Source organism: Anguilla rostrata, chromosome 8 (genome assembly GCF_018555375.3).
Source record: "Anguilla rostrata isolate EN2019 chromosome 8, ASM1855537v3, whole genome shotgun sequence".
NCBI classification, from domain to species: domain Eukaryota; kingdom Metazoa; phylum Chordata; class Actinopteri; order Anguilliformes; family Anguillidae; genus Anguilla; species Anguilla rostrata.
In genome coordinates, this window is record NC_057940.1 from 46,971,275 (window position 1) to 46,991,802 (window position 20,528).

The window sequence follows — 20,528 nt, forward strand, 5'->3', positions numbered from 1 at the left end:
AAACATTAATAGTAGAATTGGTTGTACTAAAGAGGTTGTACTAAAGAATATTAAAGACTTTCAACATGGCACCAAGTCAGTTTGTCAAATTTCTGCCCTGCTAGACCTGCCCCGGTCAACTGTAAGTGCTGTTATTGTTAAGTGGAAATGAAAGCAGTAGGCCACAAAAGCTCACAGAATGGGACCACCGAGTGCTGAAGTGTGTAAAAATGTAAAAATGATCTGTCCTTGGTTACAACACTCACTACAGAGATCCAAACAACCTCTGAAAACTGTTCAACTGAGCCTAAGATCAGCATGCGCAATGCCAAGCGTTGGCTGGAGTGGTGTAAAGCACACCACCATTGGACTCGGGAATAGTGGAAACGCGTTCTCAGGAGTGATGAATCACGCTTAACTATCTGGCCGTTTGACGGACAAATCTGGGTTTAGCAGAATACATTGTGCCAACTCTATTAGCCCGAATCGTGCTAACTGTAAAGTTTGGTGGAGGAGGAATAATGGTCTGGGGCTGTGTTTCATAGTTTGGGCTAGGCCCCTTAGTTCCAGAGAACATCTTCAAGGGAATCCTGCCTGTTAAGACTTGTAGGCCTTAATATGGTGTAAATGCCTTCAATTATATAAATGTCATAAAAACCACATGAAAGAATTTAATTATTTTAAAAATGAAAATTTTTTTAGACTCGTAGGTCGGCATTGTTATTACTGTCACAATGCCACTAATTTGATCAATATGAACATTGATTGAATGGGCATGTTGGTCACCTGGCTACGCCCTGAGCCAACCAAAAGAGAGAAGAGGATGGGTGCCCCCCTAGAGCCTGGATCCTCCCAAAGTTTCTTCCCATCTGGCACAGGGAGTTTTTCCTTGCCACTGTTGCTTTAGGCTTGCTCCTGTGGGGGTTTAGATCAGGGTTGTCTATGAAGTGTATTGAGACAATTGTTTGTGAAATGTTCTATATAAATACATTTTGATTTGATTTGATTTGAAATCTTTTCCCAGTCACTGTGCTATAGCAGGAGACCCGGGTTGGGGGTTGGTGAGAGACCTTACTATTTTGAGCCTTCAATCAAACCTTGTGTAACCTGGCAAAGAGATGTTATAGTCAAATATTTGATTCGGCCTTCTTATGAGCTCTGAGTATGAATTATTATTCAGACAAATAACAGGACATTCAGCTTTGTTTAGGTAAGACTGCCTTGACTACATATGATTTGAGAAACCCTCTTGTTCATATTCAATTTGAATTTGTTATTTTGAACAAAATAAAGTTTCGTTTTAGAAAAAAAGGAATACTTTACCTTTTCCTAACATAGATCTATACGGATCAATTCTGACCCATATCCCCACAGATGTCATTATGGTTAATAATGTAAAGTTATTTTAAAAATCCACAAGCATTTTTTTCTAGAAAAGTGTGTTCTAATATTAGTCTATTAAAGTCAGATAACATAATTACCCATTGTCTTCACTATAAGAAATATAATGAGTGCATTTAGACTTTTATTACTGAAAACGAGTGGTATATAGTGGTATTACAAGATAAATGGTCTTGTGACCATGAAATTTTTTTTAAAAAGTGATTGTATGGTTATGAATGGATCATAGTTAGTTATGAGTTAAAAAAAAAACAAAACAATATTGGATGAGTGTTTTGTGCTCAATATGCCATACCTCCTTGCACTCTGCTCCTGCCGAATGGCTGAAGCTAAGCAGGTGTGGGCTTGGTTAGTACTTGGATGGGAGACCACCAGCGAATACTGACTTACTGCTGGAAGTGGTGTTGGTGGGCCAGCAGGGGGCAATCTTCCCTCTGGTCAAATAAACCCCAATGCCCCAGAGCAGTGACGGGGACACTGTGCTGTAGGAGATGCCGTCTTTCGGATGAGAGTTAAACCGAGGTCCTGACTCACTGTGGTCATTAAGATCCCATGACACTTATCGCGAGTAGGGGGTTCCCTGGTGTCCTGGCTAAATCCCAGATCTGGCTCTCGCAAACTTGCCACCAAAACCATCCCCAGATTTAATTGGCTAAATAAATGTTCTCTCCCTCTACACCTTCACTAATGTGTGGTGAGCTTTCTGGCGCAAAATGGCTGCCATGCATCACCCAGGTGGGTGCTACACATTGGTGGTGGGTGAGGTGAGTTCCTATTCACTGTAAAGCACTTTGAGCATTCGGAAAAAGTGCTATATAAATGTAAATGTAAGGATATTCAATAAAACATGGGTCAAATTTGACCCATGATCAAATTTGACCGCCAGCACAAAAGGTGCGTGCAATGCATTCTGAACACATTAGGAAGGTTAAATGAAGCAAGACATTTGTACCATTTACAATATTCACTTTTCAAGTGGGCATTACAATCTTTCTGTCAGTAGAGTGGCCTAAAATATCTAGGGGTCCAGAAACATATTCAAAATCTCTCCAAAAATGAATAAAAGGCATTCTGTCCATTATAAAGCATATAAATGTGTGCCTTCTGAAGGTTTAAGATGAAAAATTGAAATCAGATTAAAAAAATAATGCAAAAACATTGTCACACAATGTGGTGCAGTGCCTAAATGTGTAATCATTAACTCTTGTATGTTTATCTATACTCTACTGTATGTAATGTTTTCTTGTATGGGGATGGGACGACATTAAAACAATATTCAACTGTCCACCACATTTTGGCAATGTTCCAGCTTCACGTCAGATCCAGTGCAGGAAACACAAACTCTATTGAGCTACCGACTGAGCTACCAAGGAATGCTTACGTTACAGTGTGAAATGTCCTCATTATAAAATATCACTAACCTATTTAAAGACACTCAATTAAAAAAATAACGTATATAACCAAAATATTTTCAACAGTAATACTTACATATCAATGATGAAATCTTATCTGTGTTCAGTAGATAGACAGAGACAGAGAATCAATGCTGTCATTTTCCTCTTCTAACTTAATCCAGAGAGCAATATCAGCTAGGTCTATCAGCAAACATATGCCTTTGCCATGCTCAGAAGTTCTCAAGAATAATAATATTTCCAAAAAAATGATTGACCTCATCGACAACATTTCACTGGGTGCAGTGTCTTTTACTGCTACCACAGAGTGAATGTGTAAGGCAGGAGGTGATGAGACAAAACTTTTGGTTATGCTGGGATATCGAACGGTATTCTAAAAGTAAAATTAGACATCTTATAGATAGTTAGAAAGCTTATACTGGCACCTACTGTATAAAATAAGTGTCAATCAAGCCAGATTGTACTAAAAAAGGACAACAACATTACTACGCACAGCTATTTTGGAAGGTGCCCAGGTGTCACAAATGAGTGTATATTTCACAAACGGATTGTGCAAGACAATATATGACCACTCAGGCTCCAAAGCAACATCTCTACACGTTACATTACATTACATTACAGGCATTTGGCAGACGCTCTTATCCAGAGCGACGTACAACAAAGTGTATAACCATAACCAGGAACAAGTATGACGAAACCCCTAGAGAGAAGTACCGGTCCAAGTACAGGGAACAACCGCATAGTTCAACTTGGACCCTGATGGTTAAACTGATTAACACTAACAACGAGAACGGCAACAACGCAATAAATAAAAATACAAGTAGTCGTTAAGACAGTTGATGCGCCTAAGTCACCTATGAAACAGCTGCCTAGTTACAACCCTAAGTTTAGTCATTTACAGGGGGGAAGGGAGGGATGGGGAGTGGTGCAGCCTGAAGAGGTGGGTCTTCAGTCGTCGTTTGAAATGGGTCACAGTCTCAGCTGTTCTGACCTCCACAGGGAGGTCATTCCACCATCGTGGGGCCAGAACAGACAGGAGACGTGTTCTGGAAGTGCAGGTGCGAAGAGGGGGAGGTGCTAGGCGTCCTGAGGTAGCAGAACGGAGGGATCTGGCTGGCATGTAGGGTTTGAATATCTTGTGGAGGTATGCTGGGGCTGATCCCTTGACTGCCTGGTATGCTAGGACCAATGTTTTAAATTTGATGCGAGCTATAACAGGCAGCCAGTGGAGGGTAGTGAGCAGGGGAGTTACGTGGGAGTGTCTGGGGAGGTTGAAGACCAGACGAGCCGCAGCATTCTGAATGAGCTGCAGGGGTCTGGTGGCAGATGCCGGTAGTCCAGCCAGAACACGTAAAACCAATGGTAAGATTATATATGTATTCCATATTCAGTCCCAGATATAAAACATTTTAGTGGTAAAAGAATATTTTTATGAATGCCCAGATAGACACTATTGTCCATTGCATCATGTGTGGGGCTGTAGTTGCAGATGAAACTCCAGGGAGGGGGTTCTTGGTAAATGGACTACTGGCGTGACAATAATGGCGCTTAGAAACTCCGTCTTCGGCATAATTGTCCAGAATAGTCTACTAATAAACCTAGGACACAGAATTTGTGTTTTCAACTTACAGTTTGGTTGCAGGAGCATTGAAAGTTAGAGTTGAACAATCTCATGACGCCAGTGTCATGGCCACTAGGGGGCATGTGCAAAGGGGTTAAATGCATAATCCCTAATGATAATACCTGCTTAAACACGAAGATTTATAGCTATTGAATCCATCCTATTCACAGTGTATCACATCACACACAAATTCTGAGGCACTGTATTGATATTTTGCACTAGTAATAACCGCCTGACAAAACAACTGAGTTAACTTCCAGTGCAACCATGTTACATCACCTACCCAAAGTGCACTGTGCGTCTAAAATAATGGCGATCTTCATTGGTCAAAAATTCTATTAAAGGCTGGGTTTTTTTTAAATAACTGAAATCTTGTGTGGTTTTTACAACATATTTCCATAGTTCAGGACATTTACAACACATTAAGCCCTTCAAGTCTTAACAGGCAGGCTTCCCTTTTGTAGGTGTACCCCCTACAGCATACAGTGACATTCTAGAGAATTCTGCACATCCAAATTTATGGCAGTAGTTTGGGGAAGGCCCTTTCCTGTTTCAGCCTGACTATGCCCCATGCACAAAGCAAGGTCCATAAAGAAATGGTTGGTTGAGTTAGGCAACAGCAAGAAACCAAAACTTATATCAAGTTGAGGTCACCAACGGTAAGAAACCACTACGCAAACCAAACAGCAGAAGTACTGAGTGGTGAAAGAACACATGTAGTCTTACCTGGTGCTACTTAAACTTGATTAATTTGATGTTATCTCAGTTATCAGACTCCAAAAACAATGTTTTAACCTTTCCTCTGTGCTAACAGTTATGCATAGACAGAGGAGAATGCTGTCCACCATTAGTGTGGCTTTATACAAAAATCGCTATCTAACTTGGTAGATGCAGACATATCTTTGGCTTGTGTAGCCTGCATAAATACAACTGTGTATCCTGCTATGACACCAGTGTATAGACGAGTGACCACGGGGTGCAGATATCCTAAGTTCTATGTGTATGCTAGGACCTTAAAACTGCTAGGTGTGCAGTGGTAAGAGTCAAAGAGGAATGTCAGGTTTAAAATAATGCAGTTCATTGTTCAATGTGTCCAGTAATAATGACAATATACAATAGCGCACAATGTTAGTGCTCAAATGGCTATACGCATAAATGGCTTATACATGCAGGAGACGTGTTGATGAGTCTCCCCAAACCATTGCACTTCTCTCCTTATATACAAAAAGATCAAAGCAAAACACCAAGTCATCAGATAAAGACACAATCATGACAAAACAGTATAGATCGATAATCCTGCTTGCACCACCTCTGTGAGCATATCATACTCGATTAACCTTTGTATCTGGCTGGGTGCTGACCCATAGCAATCAAGATCTTTAGTCAGCACTCCACGGCCAAAGACACCAACTTGTTCCGCATGACATCAGTTTTCCAACAATGCAAATCATGTTTACATTGTATTATGGAAAGCCTAAAGTTCACATAATGCTGGTCCAGTCAGATGTTTTGCAACTGAGCACTGTCTCTTCATCACAATTGCTGACTCCCTGTCAGCACAGTAAACAGTCTGTTTTACTTTGAGGGTCTGATAAGAAGCAGACTTCTGCAAACTGCCCTACAATATTAATGCCCATGGTTTTGGAATAAGATGTTCAAGATGTATTCTGGGGGGTTAGGCCCCTGATCCCCCTACAGAGTTGCAGTTCTCAGGGTATATACATTTCAACCGCCCAATATTCAAACTAAAGTTAGGCTATCATACAGCATAATAAAATTGATATCTGATAGCAAATGTTATGTTTGCTAATGTCATGACAAATATTCAACTTCTTCATCTTCAGCCTTACAATAGATTGTTTGTGTACCACAGTAAAAACAGGTCTTACCTTGGAAATAAAAATAAATTCAGATGACAGGTACACTAACGTTACCCCTTATAGCTAGTGCCAAAAAGAGAACTGAAATGTGCTGCCTGCAGTGAGACCGGGAGACCTGAGATGCACACGGGCAAAGTACAGGAGCCACAGTTTCAGTCAAACAGTTATAGTTTTCACATAACCACAGAAATGCTTTCAATGCACCGACTTCTCTAGAGCATGCTTTTAATTGGATAGTATGTGTGTAATGAACATAATTGGAGACCAACAGAAAGATATGCTCAACTAGGCCTGTTTGCTTACCACACGCCCATTACTTTTGACACATCCCTTACTCTCACCCATAGACACCTATACTCAGAAACATCTTTTCCCTTTTCAAAGAATTTAATTGTAACCAATATTCCACATACTCATTAGATGAAGCCGTATTGTAGTTACATCAAATAGTTTTGCTGTAAAAGGCTTTGTACTCCAGACAAGTGATCCCAGGAGTAGTTTTCTGTGCAGGTGCAATTCTCAGCTGCCAAGCATACAGTAGTTTAGGGGTTCATTTGGTGCTACCACTGTGAGAACCAAATAAACTAGAAGAGTGGTTTGCAGTCAAAGCTTTTATTTCGATGGTAAAGGAGAGGAAAATACATTTTACGCAAGCTGTAAATAGGGAGGGCGGCACAGTGGTGCAGTGGGTAGCACTGCCGTCTCACAGCAAGAAGGTTGTGGGTTTGAATCTTGGCTTGGGGCCTTTCTGTGTGGAGTTTGCATGTTCTCCACGTGTCCGTGTGGGCTTCCTCCGGGTACTCCGGTTTCCTCCCACAGTCCAAAGACATGCACATAGGCACATAGGAGACTCTAAATTGCCCATAGGTGTGAGTGTGTGAGTAAATGATGTGTGTGCCCGGCGACAGATTGGCAGCCTGTCCAGGGTGTATTCCTGCCTCTCGCCCAATGGACGCTAAGCCGGTATAGATAATGCATGGATGGATGGATAGATGTAAATAGGCACGTTGGACTATAATTCAGGATGAAGAGGGCTAAGCACAGTAAGTTAATATCAAATCCTCATCAAAAGAAACACAACAACTCAGTTTATCACAAATCAAATGAGTTTAGCTTGAGTTTTGTTTCGAAAACGTTTGTGGTTGAACATGACAGCACCACGATTGCCAATGGGCAGTACTTGTGTATATGTACTTTGTTTACAGTCTTAACACCACATTACAGTGATAGCTAACTAACGATAGCTCGCTAGCATTTCCTGTCTTATCTATGGACTGTTTCTGTCCCTCCCAACTGATGCACCATGCCATTAATGCCAAACTGTCAAGATATTTATATGTTGTATCAGTTAAATTTTCCTTTTATTCTTCTTAGTGCATTCCCAATGTCCATTTTTTGTAGTAGTAATGTTGTGATAGTGATCAGTATTTGGCCAACTGTTAACTAAAACAATGTTTTTTAACCTCTGTGTTTAATGGGTACCACGGTATATGCAGGTTTTTGATCCAACCACAACTGCAATCCCAGAATTTTAACAAGTTAATTTTTCTTACTTAGGTGTACTTTATGTTTAGACGGATTATTTGCCCCTTTAAGCCACATTATGTCAGAAATAGCTATGCATGCCACAAAGAATAAAAGTCCCATATTCAAATTGTAGTATATTGCAAACAATTTACACAAGAGAAGTGTTTTAACTGATCAAATTAAAGACTGAGTTTGAATCAATATGCTCCTAATTGGCAAAAGCATGGACACATGGCCACTGAAATGAACCATTTGTAGATAATGAAGAATTAAAAAGCATTTTTTATTAAGCCTGTAGTGTTCAAAGGATAGACCCCGAACTGGTCAATTAGAGGACAGTGCAGCGCAGCGCAGATATGAATGCAGTTTCACGCCCGTGCTTAAAATGTCGGGCATGTGACGCTTTACAATTGTGCGCCTGTTATTCCGTAACCTAAATGTAGGCATATAATCGAAAAATGCAGCTAAAAGAGTAAAAGGCACAATTACTTCAGCAATTAATCACCTTATCTGTTTTGAGTATGAACACAGTAGCTAGGGTGATTAAACAAAGAAACAAAAACAACTTAACATTTCTCTCACGAAAGAGTTGATTGGGCAATTGTCACCAGCCGTGTTTTGGTCTGTGGCCATCTTGGCAGGGTTCTGTATTTTCAGCCATTAAAGGACTACAGGTGACACCTATAATTCTGTGTGTTAGAAACCTTCTTTGTTAGCCATTTTTGTGTTACAGCCTTGCTGTGTGATTGCTGTGGTCATAGCCTATCAGCTAAATTTCTTTAACAAAGTTAAAGAAATTTATATGCCGATATGCCGATATACAGATGCGCATCGTTGAGTCACAGCGATATTTCTAAAATAATCGGGTCATGCACTGGCTAACCCCCCCAAAAATGGCTCCACACCCCCTGTCCTAATACCCAAGCTTCACCACTGTGCAGTGGTCAAAGAAAACTTTTTTCATGTGAGCAATGATTTTTAATTTGTAATAAATCACTTATCGCGTCTCGTTGTTTTCTTTTTTTGAATCAATAAAGAATTGCAGGCAGTTTGTGCCTTTTTTCATTACAAAACCCCCCCGAGACAGCAGGTTTTGGTACCCGGCCAGGTGCAAATATCTGCTCTCTCCTCTGGCATGCGTTTGAGTCACTGAATGACTAACATTTTGATACGAATTTCTCAAATTGTTTCACACATATAATCATACAAAATTAATTCACGACAATTGTACAATGAAGCTGATGAAGACTTTAGGGTGGGGAAGAATAACTGTTTGAATTGAGTCAGCTGCGTGCTTTATTTCAAGAAAACATGTTTTTCAAGTTTTGCAACATAGTCTATTGTATCATAATGTATATGAAATTAGGTTGCTGTGGGAGCAAAAATCTATGCAGTAATTTTGGACGGTAACAGGAATGAATAAAAACATGGCCTTTCTAATATTAAACGACCACATATTCGTGTAAAAACCCATAGAAACATTTTTTAAAGTTCTGAAAACAAATGAAAATTTGTTTCACTAAATTTCATTTGGAAATCTCCGTTCACCCGGCACCACGCAGGTTACTGAATTGGACAATCTGTCATCAAAGAAATTGATGAAGATTCTTACATTAGGCCATCTATTGCTTGAAGAGATATTGATAATCAGGCATGTAGTGTGGTGCTCATTATCTGGGCTTCACCAAGATCTTGCCTACAGTGTGGTATAAAGCATTTGACCTTTACAAATGGGTGTTTCTTGAAAACTACAGTGAAAAGGAGACTTTCTGATTCCCAGTTCCCAATCTGCTGCAGGTGTGCGATGATGCATATCCCAAGGGAGGTTAAACCTGTTTTGACGATTTTTCAGATAACATAGTTTAGACATTTATTTTTCATGCATAATGGCATAAATGCAACAGTATAATCAAATAACAATAAATAAACTGCTGACTTTGCAGAAAATCAGTTGTTTCCTTTAATACGATGTAAAACCGGCTGCTTCCCTCGGCATGTAATCACTATCACTGGGGGGAAAGGCAGCATTGTGCGACTTTTGACTTTTGGTCCTAAGTTCCTCAGGATGCTGGCAGCTTAACATTTTAGGACACCTAAATATATGAAAGCATGTATACATAATAACTGAATAACATGTAAAACATTTCACAGCAAATGTGTGTAATAATACCTTCAATGAGGTTAGATTTTTTTATAATGACCCAATCGATTTTGGTGTAGCATTACAGTAGGTGCAGGCACAAATGCTCATACACAAAGTCAAATGAGCTGTTAAAGTGAGCCCAGATGCTAATTTTGTTTTAATGTTTGTACATGGAACGCCCCTGAATTACATTGCGGGCAGAAAGTCTCACTTCCCTCTGCAACTAGAGTGATTACACAAGAAGAGGGAAACGGATAATAAATTGTATTAAAGAAAACAGCTCTTATTTTCTGACAAGTTAGGCATTTATATGTTGTTATTTGATTAGCAGTAGCATTTATGACATGAAAACTGCCAACAAAATAAACGCCAAAACGGGTTTCACATTCCTATTAGGGTTTTACACAAGTTTTATGATGCAAACTGTTATAATATGACAAGAGAGTTACCAAATCCAAAAAATATTTGAATGGCTTCTATGCTGATACCAGCCCAATATTAGCTGGTATTAGGGCTTTATTTTTCCCAATTACTAATATCTTCAAAGCACAGATCTAAACTTTCATGTTAAGACAGCGAATCACCCCGAAATGCAATGTAGCGTGACGTCAAGTACAATGTGGAATGATGGAAGTCGTCCTTATGAGGAAAAATGACACTCTGCTGCCCGTTGTCTGGCAGTCGGAGGGATGTCGGTTCGATCCCCCGCCCTGGGCATGTCGAAGTGTCCCTGAGAAAGACACCTAACCCCTAATTGCTCCGGTGAACGAGAGGCATCAATTGTAAAGCGCTTTGGATAAAAGCACTATATAAATGCATTCCATTTACCATTTACCATATGTCTTCATTCTTCCTGCAGACCGTCAGAATCCTGCAATTCCCTCTGGCCGACAGAACCTCTATTGCAGAGGCAAATGCGTCAACTGAAACCCTAAATCACTGCACCATTATAACCCATTAATTAGATTGCATAATAAGTGATGTCTTAGTCTGTGAAAGGATGTCTGAATCATACTACTGTCACCGGCATCATGTCATATGTTATTGATACCTTTGAATAAAATGCTCTTTAGTTGACTGAACTCCAATAGAAGACATAATTCTCTGTCATGCACTGTCCCAGTGATGGATGGCCTTCCTTCCGGTAAGACTGGAATGCCTTGGACTGCCACGCATCAGGAATTATGATTCGATCGATATAGAGTGTATTGGGATGGCAGGTATGCCATCCCACCAAGTTACACCTTGGCGGGGGCATACCCCATACCTATACAGAACCGAGAGTTTGGGGTTCCCCACAGAAACCACAACAGCCACAAGCACTCAGCCCTTAAAAACATTAAATTCTGTACATTCTCACCCCATTTCAACAGACAGAATTCATAAACAACTTCACATGTTCACACAATAAAGCCCCAAACTAAGGGGATTTTGTGTTTTCTCCTTCTTCTTCTTCTCATTCTTATTTTACCTGCCGCCTATCCCACAAACAAAATGTCTCCCCATTGGACATTTTACCGACACCAGCCAAATCTTCACCTACACAACCCAATCAAAAACTCGCATACACACGCAAAATACCCATACCTTTTTACTCTGAAACATTTCCAGTTTAAACAGCTAGTCTGCCTGTGGCCTAGTGGGCAAGGTTAGTCTTGGGAACATGGGGTCCTAGGTTCAAGCCCAGCTAGGAACACGCTACTTTAACCTGCTTTTACCCTCACTAATAATTGTCTACTACTTCTCAATTATTGCTTTTGCACCATATCTACCCGCCGTTCACCGAACGTTTATGCTACATTATGATGTACCGTCTGCACATTCAGTTATTAACCGGCAACAATATTGCAAAGCCATATGGATTCAACGGGAGCTCTTCTGTGCTTACTGGCCTGTGTTCTTCTTTAAAACCATGGACAGGTTTGCTAATGATATTTCAAGCATTGCATAGCTATGTCATGGTGCTGCACTAACAAAGTCACAGACTGGTAAACCTCCAGCTTCGCCCTCAGGCAGATAATTTTCTCTTTTACACTAACGTTTTCTTACGCTTATATTTGCTTTACCAAAACTCACTCACGGCCACCCATATGCATTTCATGACGGCAAATGTATTCCTTTTATTAAAAACTTACACCAGTTCACTACCGTGCCATTTCTACTAACTATATTTCTTCACTTGGCTACTGTACAAAACCTTCTTATCAGCAAACGCCACGTTTCTACATTCATGTTACCTCGCCCTGTTCTCTATCTAGCCACATACAAACAATTACTACGTATGTACGTTCTGCAACTCCCCATTAAAACATTACATTTAAAATCATGACTCACTCATAATTATAACTACTAGTACTGAACATGAGAGAAGCACATAGATTTCACAGGTTACTTAACCCTCCACTTTAACGACTAAGGCTTTATACCGACTGTTAGCTATATATACCGTTCAATAAGGAAACTAAGCTCGCTCATGGTCACTTAATTTACTTCGCACTATAGTCAGTGATCATGTCAACCTTCACCTACATGCCCATTCTGCTAAAAACATATTGTTTCAACTACGCAATTTCATCATTTCTCCTAATTTCTCTCACACTGTTGTTATTTTCTCATATGCAAAGCCTGCTGGGACATATGCGTCTCCTCCTATTCTCCACTATCAAGTTTTCCGGTTCTAGCTTAGCAAAACAGCGAAGAGGATTCCTACCTGCAGATACGCCTATCAAAATGCCTTATAAACCTTACAAACACGAAAAGTGCATCTCCACGAAATAACAGACAACGGAGCAGGACAGAAGGGTACACAAGTTGCGACCTAGGGAGCTCTAATTCTACGGGCTTGCCAATTCTTCTGTCAATCAATGCTCGTTGGATGGCCGTCAAATCCGTGAGTACATACACTGGCCATATTTCACCTGCGTTTCTGATGCGTTTACACTTACACCACCGCACCCTTTGTCACAGCCACTGTTTTACATATACAGCAAATCGAAACTGCTAAATGGTACACGCTCATCAGACTGTACAAATTCACACAAGGATAGCCATAATCCACAACCGTTTCTTACAGGGTGACTTCGCATTTCTCACTCTTATAATAAAACGCTTTGCAAAAAGAAATGATATCTTATAAAAAACATGTTTTCAACGTACAAAAATGCCAAGTTACTCACACATACAAGACATACACCGTCTATAACTCAAGTTGCAGTAAATGTTTATTCTCGAAAAAAAGACAGGGTGGGGAGGGACCTAAAGACTCCACCTTACCTTGGCACACTGCATGTGGTTGCAGCCTTCATTCTTCTGAATTGGTGACTTGCAGTTGGCACAGGGTTTGGAGTTGGTGAGTAACCACAGGCAATTGGCAGCATCCTCATAAGCTTCACTCACACCAGCCACTTCAGAGGAAGGAGAGAGTAAAATTTTATTAAATTTCCTCACAATGTTGTTCTGGAAACTGTGTACATTTGAATATCAGACTACAGATAAAACAAAAAAAAGTATAAAACCACAAACATCCATACACTAATATTTGGTGCAATATTAGACAAAGGGAAACTGAGTAAACACAAAACACATTTTAAAAATTATTTCATTTATTTAATAAAAAAAGTTATCAAAAACTCATACCACCCATGTGAAAAAATTAATTGCCCCTTTAAAATTAATAATTGGTTGCACCACCTTTAGCAGCAATAACTGCAACCAAACCTTCCACTTTTAATTTCAGGCTTTCACTGCTGTCGTGGAATTTCACGACACTCTTGTCTTTGCAGAACTGCTTTAAGTCAGACAAACTGGTTGGTTTTTGAGCATGAACTTCTCGTTTCAGGTCATGCCACAGCATCTATTAGGTTAAAGTCAGGACTTTGACTAGGCCACTCCAAAACTTTAATATTGTTTCTTTTCAAAGCATCCACATACCATCACACGACCACTACCATGTTTGACTGCTGGTATGATGTTCTTACTGTGAGATTTTGAATTTGCTTTACACCAGACATAGGAAGGGGGCAAATACTTTTTCATCACACGGTATGATGTACACAGGTCACACTACCTCAACTACTACAAACGTTATTTAGGGGCTACCTGAATACTTTGATTTAGTCATTTCAGCAAGCTCCTTGTCTACCAATAATCTGGAAGATTGGCTATGGCTCTGAATAAAATACATTCAGTAGAAGCTCCTTTGAAAAGGAATGAAATAAAGAACACATTTCTATCAATCCCTTGATCCTATGGGAGTCTCACTCTGTACACATACAGGACATATTTATTCAGAAAAATAGTTTTGGGTTTTCTTTATTCTGTAGTGATTATACGTATACTTCTGATACTGGACAAAAACAAATGTCTTTTTCCAGTCGTACCCCAGGATGCATACAACACCAGGATAAAAGTCTGGACAGGATTGAACAAAGCAGTAAAATTTGACTTGCGTTTTTCAAAGGTGGGCCCAAGTGTCCCCACAACCTCTCCAAATTGGAATATTGCATATATCTTTTTACCCAGCCATATTCCACTTCCATAAACTAATTCCATTGAGGGTGGTACCCTCTAGAACAGGCTTCACTAATTAGTGGACCTAGGTCCGGGTCCAGACCGAGTGATGGTTCTATCCTGACAGCGAGACATTTCTGATAAATTGAGAAATTAATAATGTTGACAGGGCGTTTTTTTAACGGGCGCAGCTTGTCCAGCTTGTATGGCGCTGGCTCAGTGGAGCTGGGAAGCCCCAGACCAATCACATGCGTTATTTAAATCACTTCATGCAACTCAGCCAATCAAAGTGATTGTTTACCGTGTGTTGAAGGAGACACTCATTTTCGAAAGCCTCGCTAGATAGACAGAGAGGGAAACGAAAGCAGGAGCAAGCGGAGAGATGACAAAATGGCTTGCTCAAAAATGAGAAAAGTTGACCGAGAAAATTGAGCGTTCAAGGATGAATGGACAGACCAATACGTCTTCATTCTTCCTGCAGCGATGACCAAACCAGTCTGCCTCATATGTTCCGAGACCGTGGCAATTATAAAATGCGGCAATGTGAAATGCCACTATGAAACAACGCACAGCTCTTTTGAGAAAACATACCCACAGAAGTCAGAGGTGAGGGCACAAAAAATAAACAAACTCAGAGCCCAGTATGATCGGTCCACCAGAACCCTCTCCCATTCATTCACGGCCCGGCAATGTGCAAACGAATGTTCATTAAAAGTAGCATGGATTCTGGGTCAACATAAAAGCCATTTACTGACGGGGGGTTGTTAAGGAGTGCATGAATGCTGTTGCTGAAACATTACTTGAGGGTAAACAAAAAGATGAGTTGTGTGAAAAAATCAAGCAAATCCCAATGTCAGCTTCAACAACAACAACAAAGACTGAAATAGAGGATGTACTAGCACAGCTTAATGCAGCTATTCAGAGTGCACCATGCATAGCCTTAGCTGTTGATGAATCTACAGATGTAACTGATAATGCCCAACTTTTGGTGTATGTTAGATTTTTCCACAAAGAAAAGAAAGAATTCTGTGAGGACCTGTTAGGTGTAACACCACTTGAGACACTTAAAAGAGGAGAGGACATATACCTGGCCATAAAAGAGATGCTGGGAAAGAGGGTGATAGATCTGAATCAAGTGGTCTCAGTCACCACAGATGGAACCCCTGCCATGGTAGGAAAATTAAATTGGGAGTGAGTAACACTTTGGCAAGGTCTGGCTTATCCGTCTCTCTCTCTCTTTTCTGGTATTTCTAGATGAATTGTTTAATGTTTTGTATTATGTCTTCTGTTCTGTGATTTAGAAGTAGGGTCCCTGCATTCAATAAAGAATGTATGTTTTCAATTCATTAATATAATTGACTGCTTCTTATTGAATTCAATTATTTAATCTTAAAACCTGGTAGAGTTTGTCTGCACTTGTTGGTTGATTCTGCCAGTTTTCTGTAGACTGACCTATCAATGAATATGGCGATTTAATGGATAATTCTCATTTTAAATAATAATTATTAAATTAAATCAAATAATATATATTTTGCATGTAGGTTAAGTGAGGGGTTCTAGCGTGCAATATCACCTGAGTTCAGTATTCAGAGTGCTGAACGTCTTAACAAGGGCATTGATTGTTAGAACCACTGGATTCAAAAAATAAACATATTCTTAATTAATCCTTGCTTGTCCGACAAACCCTAACAAAGCCCACCTCATTCAACAGCTAGAGATGTCACAGCCTTTCTTGTATATATATATTATGGCGCCCCGACCTACATTCGGCGCTCCACGGACATGCGGACATTAGGAGAAGTAATTGATTACAGGTATTTCCCACGTGAAATGCTGGCTTGTTTCCGTGTGGCAGAAGAGCGCACGGGAGAAATGCAGAGCACACCTGGAACCAGTTAAACCTAATGGCCCAACCCCTCTCATAAGGGGAGGAGTGCAGGTGAGAGGAGAGGAGAACAGCTGGCGAGGAAAGCCGCAGAGTGAAGGGAGAAAGACAGGGACTTCACTATGACGCGAACGTAGTTTTTTAAAACTATTAATCCACGCAATATAAAACATTCAGTTTTTTCTTCCCTCTGAGACTACGGGCGCTGTGAGTCCCGTAACCATTTTCATGTACCTTATCGTTTGTGCCGGATAATCTCTTGGTTCCTGTTACAGACACTGAGGGAGGGAGGTTTTTTTTTTAATAAGAGTTTTTTTCCTGCTCTTTTTCTGGCACCCCACGAAGGGGAGTTCTGTTCAAAATAAAAGTCCTTCAATTTTTTTGTTCAAATGTGGTTCCTGACTCTCTGTTCCCCGCTAAATACTGGTCACACCCTGCTGCACGGCAGTGTAGCTCACATATGGTGGAGAATGTGGGCATTCTGAGCCTACGCTGCGACGTGTGAACCAGATGAAGGGAACTGAGAGTGGTCAAGCGATGGAGCCCAGGATGGAAGAAGCTCTTGCTGCCATCATGCAGGCGCAGAGCACCCTCCAGAAGGCGGTTACCGAGCTGTGCCAGAAAACACAAAGGGACAAAATGAAGCGGAGCCCCCATGAGATCCTTACCAAACTCACCAGGGATGACGATGTAGAAGCCTACTTAGAGGTCTTCAAGAGGACAGTGCAGAGGGAGCAGTGGCCCCGAGAAGAGTGGGGAGGCATCCTGGCGCCCTTCCTCACGGGAGAAGCACAGAGGGCGTATCGGGACCTGACCAGCCAGGAGGCCGGCAGCTATACTACCACTAAAACAACAATACTAGCTCAATATGGCTACAGTTTACCGGCTCGGGCACAGCGTTTCCACCAGTGGACGTACGACCCTGCTTTACCCGCCCGGGCCCAAGTGGCAGCGCTGACCCGCCTGACCTGCAGCTGGCTGGTGGAAGGAAAGGGAGCTGGAGCGAATTGTGCAGGACTGGTGCACCAGGGCTCTACCCCCAGGGGCAAAGAGGTATGTCACCCAGCAAGGGCCCCAAAGTCGGGAAGTATTAACTGCCTTATTGATGAACCACCAGGTCATGCAGGAGATGATGTGAGCGGGCCGCCCCGAGGCCACAAAGGAAGCAGTTGGCCCCAGTTGACCCGAGAGAGGGAGACAGAGGAAACCCGAGACCTGGAACCGTCGGGAACCAACCACCCTTAAACCCCTGATGGAACGAGAGAGGCAACGCTGTTTCAACTGTGGGGGTGAAGGCCACCTGGCCCGAGACTGCCCTGGAAAAGATGAACCCATGCCCACGGTAGAAACATCCGAGCCCACAGTCTACCCCTGTCGCTACCTCACCACGTGTTGGGCTCATGAAGGGACAGTGGCGCCACAATTTCCTGTGAAAATTTCCGGGAAGGATACGGAGGCCCTGCTAGACTCAGGCAGCATGATCACCCTGGTGAGGCCTGAGTATGCCGGCCCGGAGAGAGGTGAGACCGTTGAGGAAATGCAAGCTTCTATACCATTCCAAATGGTCCTGGTAATTTCTACCATGTTCTAGAGCATTCTAATCAACTATAAATTGAGAACAGCTGGTGCAGTTGTTCTCTAGTCAGTTTCTAGTCAATTGCAAGTCATGGCTAAAACCAAAGAGCTTAGTGAGAACCTCCAGTTGCGCATTGTGGCTGCTCACAAGAAGGGGAAAGGCTACAAAGCCATATCCAAGTGTTTTCAAGTGCCAGTGGCCACAGTGCAAAGCATCATCAAAAAGTACAAAGAGTTACACACTGTAAAAAATCTCAAAGGGCGTGGTAGGAAGCCAAAAGTGACCCCTGCACTGGCAAGAATGGTAGTGCAAGAGGCCAAGAAGAATCCAAAGATCACCACAAAGGCCATCCTGAAGAATCTGAGCAATTCTGGTACTGACATCTCAAGGCAGACACTCCAGCGGACACTGCACAAGGCTGGCCTCCATGGACGCCAACCAAGGAGGACTCCACTTCTCCAAGACAGGCACACAAAAGCTCGCCTAGCCTTCGCCCATCTATTCTGACTCTCCAAGGGGGTGTCATGGCATAGGTCACAGCCTCAGCAGCCCATTCAGAACATTGCTGCTTGCCTGATCCACAGTACATTATCCACAGGCCCAGTCTCTTCAAATTCAAAACCTTGTTGCTAGCCTATCAAGCAGTTAAAGCGACCACTCTGGTATATCATCAAAAGGTCATCAGACCCTACACACCAAACAGATCTTTCCATTCTGCAACATATGGGTGCCTATCCCCACCCCATCACATTCCTCCACTGGTTACCTAGGCATGTCTCCTGTCTGTTCTGGCCCCAAGCGGTGAATTGAGCTCCCCACTATGGTCAGGACAGCAGAAACCCAATCCAAATTTCCAACAAAGATTGAAGATCCACCTCTTCGGACTGCCCTATGTCCCTATTTAGGTATCCTCTTTCAGTCTTTTTGAATTTCCTTTTGGGAAAATAATGTTATAGGTATAGCTGTGTTGTTGCATTTACTTTTGTTTATAATACACACTTCTAGTTTGTTTGACTAACATTAGATTTATTGGTAATATCAAGTTTTAGCATTCCTGAGACTAAGATAAATGTTTTCCACTTTTGTAAGACACTCTGGATAAGATTGCCTGCTATACGAAGGTAATGTAATGTAAAGGCACTGAAGGCTGTCAGTAAAAGCCATGTGTTGCCTAATAGCAGAAGTATCAGCAGTTATTGCTCGGTACATTCCCTGCTTCAGAGAACATAAAGCTTACATTCTTCTGGCTTCATCTCAGTCACTTTCTGGAGCCACATCTTCCAGGTTTGACAATCACATGGTTCATGGGCATCTCCTAGACACTCCCTGCATGAAAACAAGAATTTAGAGGTAAATACTGACATTCACAGCAGGAAAACTAAAGGGGTGAGTGGTGAGTTCTGGCTCTGCTTTTGGGGGATGAGGGGTATGGCAGGTACGGCAAAGAAAGTGTCAAAGCTCCAGGATGGAGAATGCTGTTCAAGCTCTGTTGTAGCTGTGCACCTGCCGCAAGGAAGTGAATCACAAAAATGCAGCAATGAAAATAAATAAATATATAAACGCACACACAGCACCAAACAACAAACTCAAACAATGGGGGCTGTTGCCATGTCCAGACATTTCTTTTGTAGTGGCAGCAAGGCTCAGTTGGGGGCCTTTTTTTTTTTGTTTTTGTTTTTACAAATATGGGGCTTTATTATTTTAAATGTATCCATTATATGTTTCTTTCTAATATCGCCATTATGTTAATTTATTATTAGGAACATTAGAAATGGTTTTATAATTATATGACAACTTCATACACATGATCGCACATCTATTCAAAACGCATAAGGTTCATACAAACGCAATACATAACATTCCTTCACCATACAAAAAGACCATACACATAACTCAGCACCCAACATGCAGAATAAAAACAAGGGAGCCACATTCCATAGATTAGGGCTGTTATCACCTAACAAAACTGATTTTACTGCTTCCGGGGGCCTACCTCTCCCCCTTGCCTAGGGTCAAGCCACAGGCTATCCTTTTGGGCTTGCCCCCTCAGGCACTACAGTAAGGTGATTGGGGAGGTTTATTGCCCGGCAACCGGCCTCAGTAGGCTCCCACCAATCAGCACGGGGCAAAAATTTGACCATATCTCTCCTATCCTAGCATCCCTACATTGGCTGCCAGTCTCTTTTAGAATCGATTTAAAAATTTTACACATAATCACATTCCAGGCCAGGTCTGTTATAGCACCGACATACATTTCAGATCTACTCTCCCGCTATGAGCAAACCCGTAGCCTGAGATCCTCGGGCAAAGCACTGTTGGTCATTCCAAAGTCTAGGTTAAAAACAAAAGGAGACCGGGCATTTGCGATTAGAGCTCCTAGACTTTGGAACGCCCTGCCCGAGGAGATCAGGCTCGCTGAGTCGGTGCCTAGTTTTAAATCTCATCTTGAAACACATTTTTACAAGGTTGCTTTTAATGTTTTAGCCTCTTAATACCTTTTCTATTCTTATTTTTATATATTTTTAACATCCTGTTATTTACTATATTCTTTTAACCTTGTATCTGTATCTGTTCCTCTGTTTGGCCCTCTTTCAT

At 41.5% G+C, this 20,528-nt stretch overlaps 1 protein-coding gene across 10 annotated transcripts in view; it reads right to left on the reverse strand.

Moving 5' to 3' along the window:
* LOC135261819 (ankyrin repeat and IBR domain-containing protein 1) overlaps positions 1-20,528 on the reverse strand; it is a 226,930-nt gene that overhangs the window by 112,998 nt on the left and 93,404 nt on the right. For all 10 annotated transcript variants that reach the window (XM_064348453.1, XM_064348454.1, XM_064348448.1 and 7 more), the window contains exons 10-11: positions 19,171-19,259; positions 13,237-13,367 (exon numbers count right to left, since the gene is read on the reverse strand). In XM_064348453.1, coding sequence (XP_064204523.1) covers positions 13,237-13,367; positions 19,171-19,259 — 220 coding nt within the window. The remainder of the gene's footprint in view (positions 1-13,236; positions 13,368-19,170; positions 19,260-20,528) is intronic.